At 40.9% G+C, this 23620-nt stretch overlaps 2 protein-coding genes across 2 annotated transcripts in view; one reads left to right on the forward strand and one right to left on the reverse strand.

Annotated features, from left to right (window-relative positions):
- ZSCAN25 (zinc finger and SCAN domain containing 25) overlaps positions 1-20543 on the forward strand; it is a 122375-nt gene extending 101832 nt beyond the window's left edge. Inside the window, exon 7 of the mRNA XM_033191866.1 lies at positions 20128-20543. Coding sequence (XP_033047757.1) covers positions 20128-20141 — 14 coding nt within the window. The 3' untranslated portion in view covers positions 20142-20543. The remainder of the gene's footprint in view (positions 1-20127) is intronic.
- LOC117072036 (cytochrome P450 3A7) overlaps positions 1-23620 on the reverse strand; it is a 30152-nt gene that overhangs the window by 3720 nt on the left and 2812 nt on the right. Inside the window, exons 2-11 of the mRNA XM_033191871.1 lie at positions 21749-21842; positions 19041-19093; positions 17061-17160; positions 8209-8322; positions 7855-7943; positions 6433-6581; positions 5207-5334; positions 4129-4195; positions 1359-1519; positions 344-570 (exon numbers count right to left, since the gene is read on the reverse strand). Of these exons, the coding sequence (XP_033047762.1) occupies positions 344-570; positions 1359-1519; positions 4129-4195; positions 5207-5334; positions 6433-6581; positions 7855-7943; positions 8209-8322; positions 17061-17160; positions 19041-19093; positions 21749-21842 (1182 nt within the window). The remainder of the gene's footprint in view (positions 1-343; positions 571-1358; positions 1520-4128; positions 4196-5206; positions 5335-6432; positions 6582-7854; positions 7944-8208; positions 8323-17060; positions 17161-19040; positions 19094-21748; positions 21843-23620) is intronic.

A 23620-nucleotide genomic window follows, 5' to 3' on the forward strand; every position in this document is an offset into this window, starting at 1 on the left:
TAAATATTTGATTATATTAAGAAAAAAATATTCATTTCTGGAACATAATAATAGCATTGTGATCATGTGTTTTTAAAAGAGTCCTTATATTTTGACCCATAAGGACATAACTGGTGACCTTCATTTTAAGTTTTTGGGACTGTGGGTGGCTGTAGTTTTCTTTTATCTAGTCTATGGTTTGTAAAGTGTGACAATGATCAATTTGATGATTTAAAAATCTTCTAAATATAAAAAGACAAGCAAATAATTACATAAACCCATGACCGTCCTGTAGATTAAGAGAGGCAAAATATGCTTAAACCAGGCTGGTTGAGGGAAGGCTCCCTTCCCAGTGGCCTTGTACCTTTCAGGGAGGAACTTCTCAGGCTCTGTCCAGTGCTTTGGGTCATGATGAAGAACATAGCTTGGAATCATCACCACCACCCCTTTAGGTATGAATATCCCATTGATTTCAACATCTTTTTTGCAGACCCTCTCAAGTCTCATAGCAATTGGGAATAATCTGAGCGTTTCATTCACCACCATGTCGAGATACTCCATCTGTAGCACAGTATCATAGGTGGGTGGTGCCTGGAAAGAAAGAAACAGATTTGGATAAATTGAGATTTTGAATTAACTTTTAACTCAGTCCATGCAGTACTACTGAAGTATTAGGAGCTCCAGAGACTAACTCATACTGGTAAAGGATCGAAGCATTTATAAAGTGTTTTAATAACTGTCGTGCCCGTTGATGTGCTCAGTGGCCCACTGAGATGTGTGGAGGTGTTATGAAGAGGGGGAGACATTTGGGACAGCTCTCACCCCAGGGACTGAAATCCTTAGCATAACCGTGTAGTGGTTTGACTAATAGGCTATGACCACTAGCATCAAATAAAATATGAGAAAGTGATTGTCACATTTCAAAAAAAAAAAGGTCACACGTCTGTAATCAAGAAAGTAAAAACAGATAAAAAGAGCAAATTCCTGTGTCCATGTGTGGACACAGGGAGGGGAACATCACATACCACTACGGTGCCTGCTCCAACCACATAATTCACAACCAAAACCAATGTGAAATGAGTGTGAGCAATAAATGCTTATTGTTAGATGCCACTGAGGTTTTTTGAGGTTTTTTCCTTAGCATTATTGTGGTCACAGAAAGCAGATGAACCAGGTACAGCACTGTTTTACAAAGATCTTATGCTTCTGCCAATAGCAACAATTCCCTATGATTCTTTTCTTTTCAGAGTCTTCCTACAGAGTGTCAGTGAAAGAATCAGTGATTATGCTTTTTATTAAAATGTTCCTGGGGAGTGGTGAGGAGACATTTTTGCTAAGGCTTCACCTCATCTCTCCTTCTCCATGTATCATTCACTCACCTTATTGGGTAAAACTGCATCAATCTCCTCCTGCAGTTTCTGCTGGACATCAGGGTGAGTGGCCAGTTCATACATAATGAAGGAAAGAACACTGCTGGTGGTTTCATAGCCAGCAAAAATGAAGATAACTGATTGGGCCACGAGCTCCAGATCAGACAGAGCTGAAAGGAGAGGAAAGACATTTTAGGTAAATCAGGTCAATGTAGGACATCACAGTTTAGATGAAGAGAAATCTAAGTGAAGCCCTCAAATCCCTAAGGGAAAAAAATAGAAAAGCAATTCAGAGGTGCACTTGGGGTGGTTTCACTCTGATGTGTGTCTTACAGAACCAGAATAAGGCAAATCATTTTAATCCAGTTTTCCCCAAGGTCTTCGAGAATGTGGGCCATCCACTCCTCCTCACGCCATCCCTGCCACCTGCACGTCTCGGTAATTTCCAGAGAGAGCATTTCTTCATAACATACTCAATGTTATGGGTGTGCTCCTTGAATGATCCTTAAAATACTTTATTGTAAGTTAATATGAGGTAGTCTTCTCCCCCAAGAAAAATGTAATTTATTTTAGCTACAATATACCTTGACAAACTTTGAGATAATTTGCAATATTAATGGTTAAATGTAGGGAAAATTAAAGGATATTTCCCGTAGATATGTTTGAGGGAACTTAAGGGACCAATATTGAACTACAGACCACCTCTTGGTACCCAAAGTGTGGTCCATGGGTCAGAAGCATCTGGGAGCTCATTAGAAATGCAAAATCTCAAACCCCACCCTTGAACTACTGATTCAAAATCTGAACTTTCACAAGATGCGGTGATTTGTGTGCATAGCCCAGCTTGAGAAGCATGGATTATATCTTTGAGAGGCATCTGGTGATAGATCTAGGCTACAGTTCTCAGAATTGACTATCTCAGGATATACAAGAATGAGAGATGGAGCCGGGCACGGTGGCTCACATCTATAATCCCAGCACTTTGGGAGGCCGAAGTGGGCCGATCACGAGGTCAGGAGACCGAGACCATCCTGGCTAACATGGTGAAACTCCGTCTCTACTAAAAAATACAAAAAATTATCCAGGCGTGGTGGCGGGGGCCTGTAGTCCCAGCTACTGAGGAGGCTGAGGCAGGAGAATGGCATGAACCCTGGAGGCGGAGCTTGCAGTGAGCCGAGATCCTGCCACAGCACTCCAACCTGGGCGACAGAGTGAGACTCCATCTCAGGAAAAAAAAAAAAAAAAAAAAAAAGATGAGAGATGGACAAAAAGCTAGTTGAGTGGTGATTGACTGTAGTCTGATGAATGGCATTAAAATAGCATAAGCTCCTATGATTAGAAGTTTGCCCCCATCTTGGTTTTCTCCTGAGAGAAGCTCAGGATGGTCCATCACTGGTCTGTTTGATCAGGACTGGATTAGGACATTTAGAAACCTGGAACACAGAAATTAATATGGTGCCTGTTCCAACAATGTAATTCACAACTAAAACCAATATGGAAAGAGTGTGAGAAATGTTGACAGAGCTGTGATTTACCAGTCAAGATTTCTGTGATGCAGTTGTGGGTAAATTCAACTATCTAATAATTGTATTCAGTTACCATGAAACTGATGATACTGATGCAAAATTGAACTATAATCTCAAAGTTTAGAACTCTGCTGTCCAATATGGTAGCCACTATCGACATGTGGCTATTTAAAATCAAATTTTATTCAATTAAACTTAAATACAATTTAAAATTTTTCATCAGTGACACTAGCCACATGTGTACTACTCAATAGCTATATGTGTCTAGTGATTTCTAGATGAAACACTAACACAATAGGCTATTTCCTTTATCACAGCAAGTTGTATTGGGATAGATAGATGAATAGATAGATAGGTGATAGATAATCAATAAGCAGATAAGTAGATGATAGATGGATAGATAATAGATAGATAGATATAGATAGATAGGTAGATAGATAGACAGACAGACAGAAGTAGATGTAGACATGAACATATTTAAAGTGGTATACTGAAGTCAGCCTACTCCTGCTCTCTAGAACCAATGATGAAATATTCAGGAATTTTGTGACATCATTGCCAAATCTTGGTGGCTTGAAATTGAACATGGTCATCATTTTGCCACTGTCATAGTAATAATGACTTCAGTGAAAATCCAACATGGGTTTTAAAACTAGTAGGTGAAAGATTGAAGACAAAGAGGATATTTACACGGTCTCAGAGGTTTTCCACACAAGTTACTTATCCATTCCAAAGGAAAAAATAACTTTGTAGTAGATTAACCTGGTGAACACACTTTCACCAAAAAATGCCAGTTAAAATCACCCTTATTAGGACAGCATGCCTCCTGATTGTATGTTAGATGCATTAGGTTGCTGCAAAAGTAATTGCGGTTTTTGCCATTAAAAGTAATCACAAAAATTTGCAATTACTTTTGCAGAAACCTAATAAATTTCCAGGCAGACATTTTAATTCTGAGGATCTGGAGGATGCTGAGAACTGCTACTTGATCTCATGTAGGTGATCCACAGACCACTGACTCTTTCTGGCATGCCAGGTTTCCTTAGGGTTGCCCTTTAAGTTTAGAACATGGCTATCTATGCCTGTATGCCTCTAGAAAGTGCCTCCAGCTACCATTTATAACATCCAAAACTGTGTCATTCTGCTATGTGGAAGAAATTCTCATCTTCCTGGAATACTTCCTGTACATTTTCAGAACAAGGACCTCCCTCTGAGTGCCCCACCAGTAGCCCCCAGAAGCACTCTTTGGATACCTTTGTGGGACTCAGTGTCTTTCGAATTCTGAGAGTCAATCATCAGCTGAAGGAAATCCACTCGGCGCTAGAAGCAAACAGAGAAATTTTATTGACAGAAAGTGACTCATGAAGTCAGAAGTTAATTGAAAGTGCAGTCGTCAACCTCCCTTCTGAGAATATGGCCCCTTGAAGACCAGAAATCTGATGGGTGTTGCCTGAGTCACCAGTGAAAAAAATATCCATCTAAATCCTTGGAAAGCAGGATGTTTTCCTGAAATAAATCTGGATAAAATGTTCAATTGCATTTTGGTCTTTTCCGTGGTCCTAACTGCATACCCGTGAAGAAGTCCTGGATGTTTTATTTTTCTGTCTTCTTCACCAATATCCACAAAGATTATTCTCCTGACATTTCCAGAACTTATCAGCAGCTTTGGTGGGAGCATCTTCAAATACTCCAACATTCCCAAAATCTATACAATCTTCAGCGACACCTGGGTTACCCATTCCTGCCTCCCTGACCTGCAGACATCCTTTGGCTGGCCTCTAGGGCTCATGAAGGCAAAGCTGAGTTAGCCAGCCTTGCAGCCTCGATTCCCAGAGAAGATCCCTGTTCACTTGAGGCTGTGAGAGGGCTCAAATGTAACACACACTACACTTCAGCAGGTGGCCTGATAGGGCCTTTCATTGGAGAAGGTTTGAAATAACAGGCTTGTACTTGAAATGATTCTTTACCAATCTATGATCTAGAGAAAGCATAATACCAGAAAAAAAATATCTAAACAGTAATGTTTATCCTTTGACAATTTATTGAAGGGAAGTGATGTGATAAAGTTTTATGTGAATAATATTTATGCCATGGCATACTAATTGTGGTGCCTGATATTAAATTTTAAGTGCTATCTCTGACTCGTTCTCATATCTCCTTCCCCAAACTCCACTTTCTGCAACCAAATGAATTATCTTGCTCTAAGCATGAGTACTCTTTATGTTAAAATTTTTCTCTAAAGACAGACAGGGAAGTGCACCAATCATATGTATATTAAACAAAAAATTATGAAAAACTAAACATCCTCCTATAACTACCACCATGTTTTACCTTTTGTGTCTCTTTGAGGCGATCTTCTTTTATCCTCTTTACAGATTTTCTTAGAAAACTTGTAACTTTTCTTGAAAACACAGTGATATTTAATGCTTCAAAAATTGGGGTAAGGAATGGAAAGATTTCTGTAGGGAAAAAAAAACACACAACAGAAAATGAAACCATTGTGAACGTGCAAAACTTACCTGGAGCAATTCTTATTTTCTCTGCCAATCAGAAAAGTAAAATACATCAAGGTTCTCAACTGGAAGCCATTCCTTCTCTGACTTTTGCCCCTCTCCCAGGCCAGTGGCTGAGCAAGGGCAGGTCTATGCATAGGGACCACCACTACATCAGTGAGATCAGCAGACCTTCTGCATCATTCAAATAATGAAAAAAAAAACAAAATTCAGTGCCCTAATCTCTTTGCCTTTATCTATTGGATGAGAGTCTCTTAGGATAACCCAAATCATAATCTGCTGCTTAAATTAATCATGTTCAAGAAATAGCAGGTAATCAAGATAGAAATAACACAGTGTATCTCAGTCACCTATCACGGAATAAAGCTAAAATCAATAAGGTAAGGAAAACTGGGAAACTCACATATATTTGGAAGTAAAATAATAAACTTTTAAGTAACCAGTGAGTCAAAGTAGAAATTAAAAGGGCAAATAGAAAGTGTTTAGAGCTGAACAAAAATTAAGATGTGATAGACCAGACAGAATCTGATGGTATTTGGCAAAGAAGTGCTCAGAGGGAAATTTATAGTTGTGATGTCTAAATTTACAAGAACAGAAAATCACAAATCAATAATCTACATTCATGCCACAACACAGTAAATGAAGAAGGGCAAACTAAGCCTGAAGCCAGCAAAAGAAAGAAAATAATACAGACTAAAGCGCAAATTCGTGAACTAGAGAACAACAAAAAAAAACCCTGACAAATTAATGTCATTTCTATGAAGTGTCCTGAATAGGCAAAGTTATAGAGACAGAAAGTTGATTTGTGGTTGCATATGACAATAGGATTTGTGGCAGGGGGTTGATAGCTAAAAATGTATGAGGTCTCTAGATTGACAAAAATATTTTAAAATTTACAATGGTGATGGTCATACATATCTTCAAATGTACTACAAACCATTAAGCTGTACATTTTAAGTGGATGAATTACATGCTGATTTACATATCAATAAAGCAGTTATTTTTAAGAGCGAGAGAGAGAAAAGGAAATAGTAGTCCACGTACTTATTGAGAGAATGAATGGATCTAATGAATTAAATCTTAAAAGCTTCTTGGTGTTTTCCACAAAGGGGTCTTGTGGATTGTTGAGAGAGTCAACATTCACTCCAAATGATGTGCTAGTGATCACATCCATGCTATAGGCCCCAAAGACGCTGAACGGAGAGAGACGTGGAAAATTAAAATCAGCACCTCTTTACCATCCTTCCACTATATGTGCAACAGGAAACCCTCATGTCCGGTCAAGACAGACAAAGAGCCACAGACTTTCAGAACTATCTACTGGATCATCTCTCATCACACTCCCTCAGAAGGTGGTTATCGGGTGCCAGTGACGCAGCTGGCCCTATGCTGGGGGTGATGGAGACACTCAACTGAGTACCTCTGAGATCAAGGAGCCCATCATAGGAAGACAGGGACCCACTATCAGAGAACTAGAGTAGCATGTGTTGAGTGTGGATGATATAAGGTGGGTAAACACTGTGCTTCAGCAGAACAGGAGGAGAAAAATTCATTCTTCTTAGGGGCTCAAGACAGGTGACATTGCCTGACTCAGACTCTATGCCCAGAGCTGATTCCTCTTCAGCACTTCACAAAACAGCAACACCCTGTTCTGAGCTCCTAGAAATATCATCCTTATTCTCTACACTCCCTGCTCAAGCTTTGGAAAGTTTCACTATCCCCAGCTCTTGTGAGCTGAGATTTCCCTGACGGCAGAATCATTTTAGTAAAATATAATGACCAACAATGTCCTGGTTTAAAAAAAAATTCACTAAAAGTTGATTTGGAAATTCCTATAGCTGAGTGACCACATATCCCTGGTCTGCCCAGGACAGACACAGATTACACCTGTTGTTCCTGCATAATTGAAGCACATACCAGTGTAGACAGCAAATAATAGGCTTACCCTACCTTTAGCATTAAACCCCCACCCCTTCTCTTTAAGACTAGAGGAAAAAGCAGTGGTGGGAAAGTTTAATATTTAGTATTCTACTGATATCCTCAGAAAAATCATGAAAGGGTCAAAATTATTCAAAGTTCTCCATTATAACTTTCCCATCGTACTCACTGCCAACCAATAGATATCAAGTGCCTTCCCCTTCCACCATTCCATACATGCTTAAAACTTTGGTACAGTCACACGTTTCCCCCCGCAAAGTATGCATTTAGTCTTCCAGGACATTTGGGCTGACAATTTAATGGATAAGTAAATCCTGGTCCATGTGCATATGGGAGAAGACCTTTTTCCTCCAGCTACCCCACCTCCTCTTGGGAGTGGCCCCATCTTGGGAGACCCATTGAAGTTGCAATACTACAGCCATCCTTTTATCTAGTCACTGGAATAACCCAACAGTGGGAATATCAGCTTCATGGCAGGCAGCTGGCAGGGCTCATGACAGCTCAGAATGCCATGGCTGTGCTACTTACTCTTTCAAGGTGACAGGCTTGCCTGTCTCTGCTTCCCGCCTCAGATTTTTCACCAACACATCTCCATACTGGGCAATGATAGGGACCATCTAAGCACAAAACACAACACCACCCATAGTAAAATGTGCAGACTCAGGTCCCAGAAGAGCATGGCTTTCCCCAGCACGGAGCAGTAAGTGACATTTTATAATGAATTTTGTGATGTCTTTTCTGTACATAAAGATAAAAGACCATTTTTAGGAAGCTCAAATTCAGCAAACTACCCCTTGGAAAGGGACTGTGGTCTTACTTTTTACCTGTCCCCACCTGATTCATTCTTTAAGTTTCTAATTAAAAATCATGCTATTTTCATACCTCCTTGAGTTTTCCACTGGTGAAGGTTGGAGAGAGCAATGATCGTATTCTCTTCCATTCTTCATCCTCAGCTCTAGAGAGGGCACTTTTCATAAATCCCACTGGACCTACAGGCTAGAGTTCAAAGCAGAAACATTTTGTCCTATGTCAGTTGTGGAGATCTCCATGGTTATAGAAAATGTGTTAAACAGGCATCACATATCTAACAAATATTTAGTGACTGTCTACTAGGTGACAGACAGGCCCTATGCTAGATGCTCAATAGAGATTTATCCCAGATGCCCAGTGTCCTGGGATGTATTTGTGTGTGGGGGCAGTGTTCAGGAGACCCAGCCACCTGATGTGGTCTCCAGCCTATATTTCCCAGTCTCCTTTTACATGCAAATTCTCCACATGGTAGGGAACCTGTTCTTCCAGTGGAATAGACAGGATCAACACCTAGCACTTGTGCAGTGTAGAGAGAGAGAGAGAGTGGTGACAGAGAGGCAGGTGGCTTTGGTGTACTGTATGTTGCCTCAGACAAGCTCTGTCCTTAGGTTCACCTAAACCGTGGGCAACATGAAAAAGAGATGCCTCGATGTGGTGGTTTTAAAAAATTGGTAGGCAATAGTTTTAAAACTAGGAATGTATTTTGAAGAAATAATGCAATTCTATGAACATTCTTTTCTCTTAATTTTTTATCCCACGGATAGAAAAAAAAGGAAAAGATAATTATTTTTGCCAACTTGGAACTGTCCTATCAAGCCAACATGCTTGAAACTTTCTTTCATCTTCCATAACCATATTTTGTTTTATAATGAGTACTTACAGCACTCTTTTATGTTAAAAATTCAACAAACTAGGGAGAGAAAGTTCCTCAATTTGATAAAGAGAATCTACCAAAAAAAAAAAAAAAAAAACACTTCATCTAAATCATGCTTATTGATGAAAGACTGAATGCCTCCCTCCTAATATTAGGAACAATTAAAAAGTTCACCCCATTTACTTGACATTATACTGGGAAGTCCTAGTGCAATAGACAAGGAAAAAGAATTAAAAGGCATACAGATTGGCAAGGAAATGAAAGAATTGTCTCTATTTTCAAGTGACATAATTATCAATGTATAAAATCTCAAGGAATATACAAAAAGACTTCTAGAAATACTAAGTGAGTTCTGCAATGTTCTGTGATACAAGATCAACAAACAAAATCCAAGCATGTTTCTATGTACCAACAATCAATATCTGAAAACACAAGAAAAATATAATATCATTTACAGTCACTCCAACAAAAATGAAATTCTTTAGCTGTAAATCCAACAAAACATGTACAGGATCTCTATGCTGAAAACTACAAATTGTTAAAAAGCAATCGGAGAAAATCTAAGGAAATGGAGAGACATACTAAGTTCATGAATTGAAAGACCAAACAGAGGGGGGTGGAGCAAGAAGGCAGAACAGGAACAGTTCCAGTCTCCAGCTCAAAGCGTGAGTGACATAGAAGACAGGTGATTTCTGCATTTTCAACTGAGGTACTGGGTTCATCTCACTAGGGAGTGCCAGACAATCAGTGCTGGTCAGCTGCTGCAGCCCGACCAGCCAGAGGTGAAGCAGGGCGAGGCATTGCCTCACCTGGGAAGCGCAAGGGGGAAAGGAATCCCTTTTCCTAGCCAGGGGAACTGAGACACACGACACCTGGAAAATCAGGTAACTCCCCAATACTGTGCTGTACCAAGGGTCTTAGCAAATGGGCACACCAGGAGATTATATCCCACACCTGGCCCGGAGAGTCCCATGCTCACGGAGCCTCGCTCATTGCTAGCACAGCAGTCTGCAATCTAAGGGCAAGGCAGCAGCAAGGCTGAGGGAGGGGCACCCACCACTGCTGAGGCTTAAGTAGGTAAACAAAGCTGCTGGGAAGCTTGAACTGGGAGGAGCTCACAGCAGTTCAAGGGGGCGTGCCTGTCTCTGTAGGCTCCACCTCTGGGGACAGGGCACAACTAAACAACAACAACAACAACAACAACAAAGCACCAGAAACCTCTGCAGACACAAATGACTCTGTCTGACAGCTTTGAAGAGAGCAGTAGATCTCCCAATACGGAGATTGAGATCTGAGAACGGACAGACTGCCTGCTCAAGTGGGTCACTGACCCCTGAGTAGCCTAACTGGGAGACATCCTCCACTAGGGGCAGACTGACACCCCACACCTCACATGGTGGAGTACACCCCTGAGAGGAAGCTTCCAAAGCAAGAATCAGACAGGTACACTCGCTGTTCAGCAATATTCTATCTTCTGCAGCCTCTGCTGCTGATATCCAGGCAAACAGGGTCTGGAGTGGACCTCAAGCTATCTCCAACAGACCTACAGCTGAGGGTCCTGACTGTTAGAAGGAAAACTAACAAACAGGAAGGACACCCACACCAAAACCCCATCAGTACGTCACCATCATCAAAGACCAAAGGCAGATAAAACCACAAAGATGGGAAAAAGCAGGGCAGAAAAGCTGGAAATTCAAAAAATAAGAGCACATCTCCCCCTCCAAAGGAACGCAGCTCATCGCCAGCAACGGATCAAAGCTGGACGGGGAATGGCTTTGACAAGGTGAGGGAAGAAGGCTTCAGTCCATCAAACGTCTCAGAGCTAAAGGAGGAATTACGTACCCAGCGCAAAGAAACTAAAAATCTTGAAAAAAGAGTGGAAGAATTGATAACCAGAATAATTAATGCAGAGAAGGCCATAAACGAACTGACAGAGATGAAAACCATGACACAAGAAATACGTGACAAATGCACAAGCTTCAGTAACAGACTCGATCAACTGGAAGAAAGAGTATCAGCGATTGAGGATCAAATGAATGAAATGAAGTGAGAAGAGAAATCTAAAGAAAAAAGAAGAAAAAGAAAAGAACAAAGCCTGCAAGAAGTATGGGATTATGTAAAAAGACCAAATCTACGTCTGATTGGGGAACCTGAAAGTGAGGGAGAAAATGGAACCGAGCTGGAAAACACTCTTCAGGATATCATCCAGGAGAACTTCCCCAACCTAGTAGGGCAGGCCAACATTCAAATTCGGGAAATACAGAGAACGCCACAAAGAAACTCGTCGAGAAGAGCAACTCTAAGACACATAATTGCCAGATTCACCAAAGTTGAAATGAAGGAAAAAATCTTAAGGGCAGCCAGAGAGAAAGGTCGGGTTACCCACAAAGGGAAGCCCATCAGACTAACAGCAGATCTCTCGGCAGAAACTGTACAAGTCAGAAGAGAGTGGGGGCCAATATTCAACATTCTTAAAGAAAAGAATTTTAAACCCAGAATTTCATATCCAGCCAAACTAAGTTTCATAAGTGAAGGAGAAATAAAATCCTTTACACATAAGCAAATGCTTAGAGATTTTGTCACCACCAGGCCTGCCTTACAAGAGACCCTGAAGGAAGCACTAAACATGGAAAGGAACAACCGGTACCAGCCATTGCAAAAACATGCCAAAATGTAAAGGACATCGAGACTAGGAAGAAACTGCATCAACTAACGAGCAAAATAACCAGTTAATATCATAATGGCAGGATCAAGTTCACACATAACAATATTAACCTTAAATGTAAATGGATTAAATGCTCCAATTAAAAGACACAGACTGGCAAACTGGATAGAGTCAAGACCCATCAGTTTGCTGTATTCAGGAGACCCATCTCACATGCAGAGACATACATAGGCTCAAAATAAAGGGATGGAGGAAGATCTACCAAGCAAATGGAGAACAAAAAAAGGCAGGGGTTGCAATCCTAGTCTCTGATAAAACAGACTTTAAACCATCAAAGATCAAAAGAGACAAAGAAGGCCATTACATAATGGTAAAGGGATCAATTCAACAGGAAGAGCTAACTGTCCTAAATATATATGCACCCAATACAGGAGCACCCAGATTCATAAAGCAAGTCCTTAGAGACTTACAAAGAGACTTAGACTCCCATACAATAATAATGGGAAACTTCAACACCCCACTGTCAACATTAGACAGATCAACGAGACAGAAAGTTAACAAGGATATCCAGGAATTGAACTCATCTCTGGAGCAAGCAGACCTAATAGACATCTACAGAACTCTCCACCCCAAATCAGCAATACATTCTTCTCAGCACCACATCACACTTATTCCAAAATTGACCACATAATTGGAAGTAAAGCACTCCTCAGCAAATGTACAAGAACAAAAATTATAACAAACTGTCTCTCAGACCATAATGCAATCAAACTGGAACTCAGGACTAAGAAGCTCAATCAAAACCACTCAACTACATGGAAACTGAATAACCTGCTCCTGAATGACTACTGGGTACATAACGAAATGAAGGCATAAATAAAGATGTTCTTTGAAACCAATGAGAACAAAGATATAACATACCAGAATCTCTGGGACACATTTAAAGCAGTGTGTAGAGGGAAATTTATAGCACTAAATGCCCACAAGAGAAAGCTGGAAAGATCTAAAATGGACACTCTAACATCACAATTAAAAGAACTAGAGAAGCAAGAGCAAACACATTCAAAAGCTAGCAGAAGGCAAGAAATAACTAAGATCAGAGCAGAACTGAAGGAGATAGAGACACAAAAAACCCTCCAAAAAATCAATGAATCCAGGAGTTGGTTTTTTGAAAAGATCAACAAAATTGATAGACCGCTAGCAAGACTAATAAAGAAGAAAAGAGAGAAGAATCAAATAGACGCAATAAAAAATGATAAAGGAGATATCACCACTGACCCCACAGAAATACTAACTACCATCAGAGAATACTATAAACACCTCTATGCAAATCAACTAGAAAATCTAGAAGAAATGGATAATTTCCTGGACACTTACACTCTCCCAAGACTAAACCAGGAAGAAGCTGAATCCCTGAATAGACCAATAGCAGGCTCTGAAATTGAGGCAACAATTAAGAGCCTACCAACCAAAAACAGTCCAGGACCAGACGGATTGACAGCTGAATTCTACCAGAGGTACAAGGAGGAGCTGGTACCATTCCTTCTGAAGCTATTCCAATCAATAGAAAAAGAGGGAATCCTCCCTAACTCATATTATGAGGCCAACGTCATCTTGATACCAAAGCCTGGCAGAGACACAACAAAAAAAGAGAATTTTAGACCAATATCCCTGATGAACATCGATGCAAAAATCCTCAATAAAATACTGGGAAACCGGATCCAGCAGCACATCAAAAAGCCATGATCAAGTGGGGTTCATCCCTGGGATGCAAGGCGGGCTCAACATATGCAAATCAATAAACGTAATCCAGCATATAAACAGAACCAAAGACAAAAACCACATGATTATCTCAATAGATGCAGAAAAGGCCTTTGACAAAATTCAACAGCCCTTCATGCTAAAAACGCTAAATAAATTCGGTATTGATGGAACATATCTCAAAATAATAAGAGCTATTTATGACAAACCCAGAGCCAATATCATACTGAATGGGCAAAAACTGGAAAAATTCCCTTTGAAAACTGGCACAAGACAGGGATGCCCTCTCTCACTACTCCTATTCCACATAGTGTTGGAAGTTCTGGCTAGGGCAATCAGGCAAGACAAAGAAATAAAGGGTATTCAGTTAGGAAAAGAAGAAGTCAAATTGTCCCTGTTTGCAGATGACATGATTGTATATTTAGAAAACCCCATCGTCTCAGCTCAAAATCTCCTTAAGCTGATAAGCAACTTCAGCAAAGTCTCAGGATACAAAATTAATGTGCAAAAATCACAAGCATTCTTACACACCAGTAACAGACAAACAGAGAGCCAAATCATGAATGAACTTCCATTCACAATTGCTTCAAAGAGAATAAAATACCTAGGAATCCAGCTTACAAGGGATGTAAAGGACCTCTTCAAGGAGAACTACAAACCACTGCTCAGTGAAATCAAAGAGGACACAAACAAATGGTAGAACATACCATGCTCGTGGATAGGAAGAATCAATATTGTGAAAATGGCCATACTGCCCAAGGTAATTTATAGATTCAATGCCATCCCCATCAAGCTACCAATGACTTTCTTCACAGAATTGGAAAAAACTGCCTTAAAGTTCATATGAAACCAAAAAAGAGCCCACATTCCCAAGACAATCCTAAGCAAAAAGAATAAAGCTGGAGGCATCACGCTACCTGACTTCAAACTATACTAGAAGGCTACAGTAACCAAAACAGCATGGTACTGGTACCAAAACAGAGATATAGACCAATGGAACAGAACAGAGTCCTCAGAAATAATACCACACATCTACAGCCATTAGATCTTTGACAAACCTGAGAAAAACAAGAAATGGGGAAAGGATTCCCTATTTAATAAATGGTGCTGGGAAAATTGGCTAGGCATAAGTAGAAAGCTGAAACTGGATCCTTTCCTTACTCCTTGTAAGAAAATTAATTCAAGATGGATTAGAGACTTAAATGTTAGACCTAATACCATAAAAACCCTAGAAGAAAACCTAGGTAATACCATTCAGGACATAGGCATGGGCAAGGACTTCATGTCTAAAACACCAAAAGCAATGGCAACAAAAGCCAAAATTGACAAATGGGATCTAATTAAACTAAAGAGCTTCTGCACAGCAAAAGAAACTACCATCAGATTGAACAGGCAACCTACAGAATGGGAAAAAATTTTTGCAATCTACTCATCTGACAAAGGGCTAATATCCAGAACCTACAAAGATCTCAAACAAATTTACAAGAAAAAACAACCCCATCAAAAAGTGGGCAAAGGATATGAACAGACATTTCTCAAAAGAAGACATCCATACAGCCAACGGACACATGAAAAAATGCTCATCATCACTGGACATCAGAGAAATGTAAATCAAAACCACTATGCGATACCATCTCACACCAGTTAGAATGGCAATCATTAAAAAGTCAGGAAACAACAGGTGCTGGAGAGGATGTGGAGAAATAGGAACACTTTTACACTGTTGGTGGGACTGTAAACTAGTTCAACCATTATGGAAAACAGTACGGCAATTCCTCAAGGATCTAGAACTAGAAGTACCATATGACCCAGCCATCCCATTACTGAGTATATACCCAAAGGATTATAAATCATGCTGCTATAAAGACACATGCACACTTATGTTTATTGTGGCACTACTCACAATAGCAAAGACTTGGAATCAACCCAAATGTCCATCAGTGACAGACTAGATTAAGAAAATGTGGCACATATACACCATGGAATACTATGCAGCCATAAAAAAGGATGAGTTTGTGTCCTTTGTAGGGACATGGATGCAGCTGGAAGCCATCATTCTCAGCAAACTATCGCAAGAACAGAAAACCAAACACCGCATGTTCTCATTCTTAGGTGGGAACTGAACAATGAGATCACTTGGACTCGGGAAGGGGAACATCACACACCATGGCCTATCGTCGGGAGTGGGGAGTGGGGAGGGATTTTATTGGGAGTTATACCTGATGTAAATGACGAGTTGATGGGTGCTGACGAGTTGATGCGTGCAGCACACCAACATGGCACCAGTATGCATATGTAACAAACCTGCACGTTATGCACATGTACCCTAGAACTTAAAGTATAATAATAATAAATAAATAAAAAAGAGAGAGAAAAAAAAGAAAGACCAAACATAGTAAAGATAAGACTTTCCCTACATTGATCTGTCCATTTAATTCAATTCTTCTCAAAATAATAGCATGCTTATTTGTAGACACTGAGAAACTCATTCTGAATTTTTATGGAAAAGCAGAGGACCAGGAAGAACTAAAGCAAATCTGAAAAAATAAGTCAATAAAAGTGGGAAGAATCACTCTACATGATGTTAAGAGTTACTGTACAGCTACTAGAGTCACCAGTTTGTTATTGGTGGAAGAATAAACACAGTGATCAATGGGACAGAATAGCAAATGAGAGATACAAAGAAATATGCCCAATTAATTTTTCACAATATGCCAAACGTTCCAAAAATGACATTGGAGCAACTGGACAGCCATAAGCCACAAAAAATGAACCTTGATCTAAATCTCATACCTTATGCAAAAAATAACACAGAATAGGTAATAGAGTTACATTTAGTAAAGCATGAAACTTTATGACTTTTAGAAAAATTGGCAATATAGGAAGGAGGGCTAGGCAAAGAACTTTCAGACTTGACACCAAAAGCACAATCCATAAAAAAAAATTAATACATTGGCCTCCTCAAAATAGAAAGACATTTTCACTGATAAAGACCCTCTCAGAGAAGAAGACTTGTGACTGTAGGATAGCAGCAGGGAGCCATATGGAGATGGAATGGGTCTGCATCTTGATAATACTGGTCATTGCACAAATCTACAAATGTGATAAATTTGCATAGAACTACCCACACACTCAAGACCAGCCTGGCCAATACAGTGAAACCTCCTCTCTACTAAAAATACAAAAATTAGCGGGACATGGTGGGGCTGAGGCAGGAAAATGGCATAAACCCAGGAGGCAGAGGTTGCAGTGAGCCAAGACGGCGCCACTGCACTCCAGTCTGGGTGACAGAGCGAGACTCCCTCTCAAAAAACAAACGAAGAAAAAAACAACAAACAAAAACAAAAAACTACACACAGAAATAAGGGCACATAAAACTGGTGAAATCTGAATAAGCTCTGTGAACTGTATCAATGTCAATGTCCTGTACTATCGTAACATGAATATGCTGTATTTATAGTTATGCAAGATTGCAAGATGTCAACACTGGGGGGGTGGGTAGAATGAAGTGTACCTGAAATCTTCCTGCACATTTTTTAGGCAAATGTCTATGAATATATAAGAATTTTAAAATAAAATTTAATCAATCAATGAGTATTTTAATTTCAAAAACTGGATGCTTACCCTCCGGTTTGTGAAGACAGAATAACATTCTTTTACTAGCACTGTTTTGATCATGTTGGGATCTGTGATAGCCAGCACAGGCTGTAGACAGTCATAAAAACTGTGTGGAAGAAACAGAGTTGATTAAACATCAACAGCCTTATTCTACAGCTGGAGCCCAACCCAGGAAGCCAGACTTTAATCCTGACATTGCATAATACCCTAGATGTACAATACACTGTAATCTTAGGTTCTAGTTCATTAGGTATAGCACACAGCAAGATTCTGACACAGGAGCCACCCAAGTCTTCATACGATGAAGGGTAATGTGGGCCAAACAAGGAAGAGACATTGAAAGACAAAAGAGCTCTTCAAAGAGATCATGGTTAGAAATGACAGGAGAGCATTTGTTAAGCTGGGTGGTGCATATGTGGGTATTTTCCATGCCATTCTCCACAATGTTTCTTATGTTTAAAATATTTCACTTTTAAAAAGAATATTAGGTCCATGCAAAAATGAAGGCAAGTAAATTATCAAATGCTCACAAGGACTAAGTGTTTCCAGGGCAGTTGCTGTGGGGCCCGTGGACATCCAGTGCTGTGTGTTCTTTCTACTCAGTTGTGTTCCTTGTGTGGGCCATGCCAGGTCCACAGCACCCTTCAGGCAGCACTGTGGTTTCTGAGGACTTGATTAGAGAAAATGAAGTACAAAGAGGCAAAACCTTCTGCCTCTTGCTTCTAGTTAACCAACACACCACTGCACCTCTTCCACTGCTCTTGCCAAACATCTAGCCCCTCTGACAGCGGCTGCAGTGCTGAGGCCACCTTATAAAATCACAGTCCGTCAGCCCACAAGGGAACACAATGGTTTAAGAATATTCAGCATTTCTTCAAATTCAGCAGAAAGGTATAGACAAATATATACTTATATATCCTTCTATTAAAAAGTCTTGGCTTAAAGTTAACAATAAAACAGAATGAAAAATTCCACAATTACACAGAAAGTTAAAAAGAAACAAACAGCAGAGCATCAATGGTTTCCCAATCTGTTTCTCTATGTCTCTCAACCTTTCTTCCGAAAGCATGTTAAATCCAAAGTATAAAGAAAGAGTTTTGGCTTTTAATTGAAAGTGAATCGATGTAGGAAGGAGTTGATGCCCTGCATTTATGAGCACATATTAGAAGGGTCTGAGACAATGCATGCGATAAAAGGGCACCAAGAAAAGAAAAAAAGAAGAGGGGAATAGGCAGACACTGGACAGAACGTGATGCTGGGAGTCCCTGGGCCACCAAAGTCTGGGGAAAAGTGGTAACCACAATGCTCCCAGCCTAGTTTAGACCAAAGACCTCAACACCTGGTGACACAGGGGATCCTTGGTAGGACAAGCCTCAAAAAGTAAAATAGTGAGTGTGAACGTTGTGAGAACCAAAATTATGGCACGTGTGTGTGTGTGTGTGTGTGTGTCAGTGTGTCCATGTGCCTATGTGTGCGATTAAAAACCCTGACAAATAAATCAAAGAAGGCTATGAAGAGAGGATTCTCAGGCTTGTATGCCTGATAACAAAATTATCACAAAAGACTTTGTGAAACGACGAGCTTGCAGAAAGCCCATCCCAAACTTACACAAAAATACTTCTGCAAGGACACCTGCCCAGCAACTGCCTGTCCAACCTTGGTGTGGCATCACCCTTGTTACTGATCTTTGTAGTGAAGGAAGACTGTTTCAAAACCCATGTGAAGTCCTCCTCATATTTTCCTTGGAACATCTTTGTCTTCCTTTCCCTCCCTGAATTTGCACATAGCTTATAATGGCACACAGATTCCCATTCTAGTACTCTACCCCCAAATACATATCTTCTTCTTTCAGAGAGCCTCTCTGTTTGTAGTTAGGTTGGCAAGAGCTTCATCCCAAGAAGCTCTGGGCTGAGACTGTCCTCTGTGCGGTGGGGTAAACTCATCATAGAAACAAGTCTATCCAATGGAAGCTTCCAGAATACTTACCCCCAGACTTTTCTATACTTTTTATAACATTCCGTGTCAAACGTCCAAAAGCCCTGGGAGGAGAAACAAAATAATATTTGATTATTATTTTAAATGTGCTTAACCCTGCCTCTAATTGGGACTGAAAACAGTCAAATCCTATGAAATTAGTCTTGCTGGCAGTTAGAGGAAGCTTATTTAGAGATGTCATAAGGGAAAGGAGAGAAAACAGAGGAGGTGTTTGAAATGGGAAATATAAAATCGCTCTTGAATTTTCTTTAAGTGTTGTGGATACTGAATGACTGATCCTTGTGTATAAATACTAAATAACTCCTTGTCTTTCAGATGTCTTTTTGCTTTTTCATGTGTTGTCTCTAAAATCTCATAAATCCCTGAATGATCACCTCCAGGGGCATATGGAGAAACTAAGGCTGAGGGAAAGTGAGTGAGCATCAGAAGGGAATGTGCACTCTTTTTTTTTTTTTTTTTTTTTTTTTTTTTTTTTGAGGCGGAGTCTCGCTCTGTCGCCCGGACTGGAGTGCAGTGGCCAGATCTCAACTCACTGCAAGCTCCGCCTCCCGGGTTTACGCCATTCTCCTGCCTCAGCCTCCCGAGTAGCTGGGACTACAGGCGCCCGCCACCTCGCCCGGCTAGTTTTTGTATTTTTAGTAGAGACGGGGTTTCACCGTGTTAGCCAGGATGGTCTCGATCTCCTGACCTCGTGATCCGCCCGTCTCGGCCTCCCAAAGTGCTGGGATTACAGGCTTGAGCCACCGCGCCCGGCCGGGAATGTGCACTCTTTTATCTCTTTGTTCTTCATCCTTTTCATTTATTTCATGAGCTCACTCTGGAATTCTAGCAGAATTAGAAAGTTACAGACACCAGGGACCTTTTAGTCTAGCGGATTTAGATAAGTGTGAGGCATGTTTGTTGAGTGAAAAATGAGTGAGTGACAGAATGACAAAGTGGACTCACTTTCCAGTTTTCCAGCTTAACATGGAAGTTCTGAGAAAATGTCACCTCTACACATTGGATACAGCAAATTATGACACTTGCTTGGAGTTTGCACTGAAACTTAAAAGTAAATCTTCCTCTTTCTACATTTCAGGGGTGAAGTTTTAACTATGGAAAAGAAGGTCTAAGGAATGTGTGTCTTGGGGGTACATCTACTAAAGAGTTGACATAGGGCAAATGATGGGTTTCAGGCCTCTGAGCCCAAGCCTGCATGTATATATACAGATGGCCTGAGGCAACCAAAAACTACAAAAGAAGTAAAACAGCCAGCTCCTGTCTTAACTGATTGACCAACCTGACAACATTCCATTATGACTTGTTCCTGCCCTGCCCCAACTGATCGATGGATCGACCTCATGACATTCTTCTTCTGGACAATGAGTCTTATGATCTCCCCACCATGCGCCTTGTGGCCCCCTCCCCTGCTGACAATGGATAACCACCTTTAACTGTAACTTTCTACTGCTTACCCCAGTCCTATAAAACTGCCCCACTCCTATCTCCCATCACTGACTCCTTTTTCAGACTCAGTCGATCTGCACCCAAGTAATTAAAAACCTTTATTGCTCACACAAAGCCTGTTTGCTGGCCTCCTCACACGATGTGTGTGAAAGTAGGGAAATTATTGCTTTTGCAGAGGGAAAAAATGTGAAATTCCTGGGCAGTAATTAGACAACAGAGTCCTCCCTTGGGAGAACTAGAATCTGAGAAACAAGCCTCAGGTATGCAGGAAAGATTGTCTAAGCCAGAGAACTGACTGCTGTTGCTGGCCCTGTGGAGATGAGCTCAAAATTTTCCATTCAGGGACCAGGCCCTGAACAGAGCATCAGATAAGGTTAGACACAGAGACTCTGCCAAAGTTCACAGTCCGTGTGGCACATATGACATTCTATTTAGTGAAATTAAATATTTAATAATTTTGTCAAATCATCCCCTTTCTAGTGATTTTGCGTGTGATTCTGACTTTGTGTAAAAAATAAACCCACAAATTCATATTGTGCTTAAATATCTGAGGTTAATAGACAACCACTCTCTCATCTCAGTTACGTCCACTCCCTGCTCAGACTCACCCACAACATGCAACCTTCAAAGGAAAAGAAGTAAAGCAGAACACCTTTGTTCTGTCTCTCAAAGTGGCAAAAGATGTCATGGGGAGTAGGAGCCATGGTAGAGCCATGGAAATACCCTCAGGAAATTTAGCATTTTTTGGAGAGGCTTCAAGCAGGTGCAAATGACCCAATGGTAAATACTTGATCTCCCTAATAAACTGAGTTTCAAAGCTTTGCAGGAGAAAGGGAAAAAAGGCTACTCATAAGCTACTGCTACAGAGAGGAAAGTTTGTCTCTCATGTCCACAGAAAACAAGCCACAATCAGGGGCTCTTGTTCCTACTTTTAATACTAAGTATGACTGTACCTTTCTGGGAACCTGCATCGAGCAAAAAGGAAATGCTCTTTATGGTGCTCACAATGTCTGCGCATCAAGTTGCTGATCTACCTGAGATTTGGGCTGTTCAACTGCAGCAAACTTGAGGTTCCTGAGAGTTAGCAAGAGAGCCCCAGGGTAAACTTTGCCATGCTCTGGGTGATGCCTACACACTGTTTCTGAAAGTATAAAACCTCAGACCTTCCTCCTGAGGAGAAGCATTTTTACTGATGGAACTAAGTTGCTCTTTGCAATCATAAGAAGCAAAAGAAGAAGCTCAAAAACACTCACCTTACGGAAAGACAAAACATTTCCCAAAAAAGGCAGAGGTGTGGGCCCTGGAATTCCAAGCTTCTTAAAAAGTCCATGTGAATGGGTTCCATATCTACAAAGTGAAACAGAAATCAGGTCACAGGGATTGTGACTTTATAGATATAGGGACTGGTGAGTCACTGACTGAGGAACTGGAATGCTCAAGGGGAGGTAACATTAAGGCAACAAATAATAACAGTAACTCTGACAGCAATTATTATATTTGTTCATCAGGTCCTTTGGCACCTCCACCATGAGACACCAAAAAGTTACAATGATTAGCTCAAAGCAGCAGAAGTCTTCATGGTCCCATTCCTGGAACGAATACTTGATAAATGTTCTCAAATGTGAATGATCCTGAGAGATTCAGGCAGGGATTCTTCCAGGGAACTTCCTTCCCTTATGTCTTTTTAGTAAGTGGATTCTTCCCCGATTTTGGGATTCGCATCCCAGGTAGAAAGGGTGACAATTTTTTTTCTTTTTTGTCTTCTACGGCGATGATGAGATTTTGCATCACTGCATCCACTCAGTCACAGAGGGTCACTGAGAGCCTATGGCGACCCTGTCTTTAGAATTTGTTCAGAGGCTTTTATGCTCTCCCTTTGCTCTAAGCTCTGACCCTGTTTTAGGATCTGGCCTTTCTTAAACCGTCATTCACAGAGAGGTCTTGGAGGAGTCACAGAGTCCTTATTTCTATAGATTGACAACTGTGCTCCAGGCTTCTATTGGCCTCGTAGAAATGCAAGCACCTTTCAGCTACACCTCAGTCTCTGTGGTCAGATGATCTGGTTGATTTGAGCTATTTGGAGAATGATTGACTCATATTTCCCTGAATGACAGTGTGCAAAATAATCACAACTAAGAACCAGGACATTCCTCCTCTTGTGAAATCTAGCCTTCCAACTGGTGCAATTCACCTGATAAGCACAGTGCCAGTGATATGGTCTGAATCTGTGCCCCTACCCAAATCTCGTGTTGAAATGTAACCCCCAATGCTGGATGTGGGGCCTGATAGAAGGTGATTGTATCTTAGAGGCAGTTTCTCATGGTTTCACACCATCCCTCTTGGGTGCTGTCCTCATGACCATGAGTTTTTTTTGTTTTTTTTTTTGTTTTTTTTTTTTGAGACGGAGTCTCGCTCTGTTGCCCAGGCTGGAGTGCAGTGGCCGGATCTCAGCTCACTGCAAGCTCCGCCTCCCGGGTTTACGCCATTCTCCTGCCTCAGCCTCCCGAGTAGCTGGGACTACAGGCGCCCGCCACCCTCGCCCGGCTAGTTTTTTGTAATTTTTAGTAGAGACGGGGTTTCACCGTGTTAGCCAGGATGGTCTCGATCTCCTGACCTTGTGATCCACCGTCTCGGCCTCCCAAAGTGCTAGGATTACAGGCTTGAGCCACCGCGCCCGGCCGACCATGAGTTTTTATGAGATCTGGTGGTTTAAATGTGTGTGGCACCTCCTCCCCACCCTCTCTTGCTTCTGTTCCAGTCATGTAAGATCTGCCTGCTTCTCTTTCACCTTTTGCCATGATTGTAAATTTCCTGAGGCCTCCCTAGAGGCAGAAGTCACTATGCTTCCTGTACAGCCTGCAGAACCATGAGCCAATTAAATCTCTTTGCTTTATAAATTATCCACTCTGAGAAATTTCTTTATAGCAATGGAAGACTAATACACCCAGACATGCTCATTTTTTTCAAGGTGATCAATTACAAAGTGGTCAGTTTATTGCCTCTGCACATGAACTATCTCTATAGGAAAACCCATTAAGGCTGCTGCTCCCTATGGCAGGCCTGCTTGCAACTCATCTTTGATGGGTCATGTATGGACTCCCCCAACTGGGGGTTCTGGATGTCTG

The sequence above is a fragment of the Trachypithecus francoisi genome, unplaced genomic scaffold (genome assembly GCF_009764315.1).
Source record: "Trachypithecus francoisi isolate TF-2019V2 unplaced genomic scaffold, Tfra_2.0 Lachesis_group4, whole genome shotgun sequence".
Taxonomy (NCBI): Eukaryota; Metazoa; Chordata; class Mammalia; order Primates; family Cercopithecidae; genus Trachypithecus; species Trachypithecus francoisi.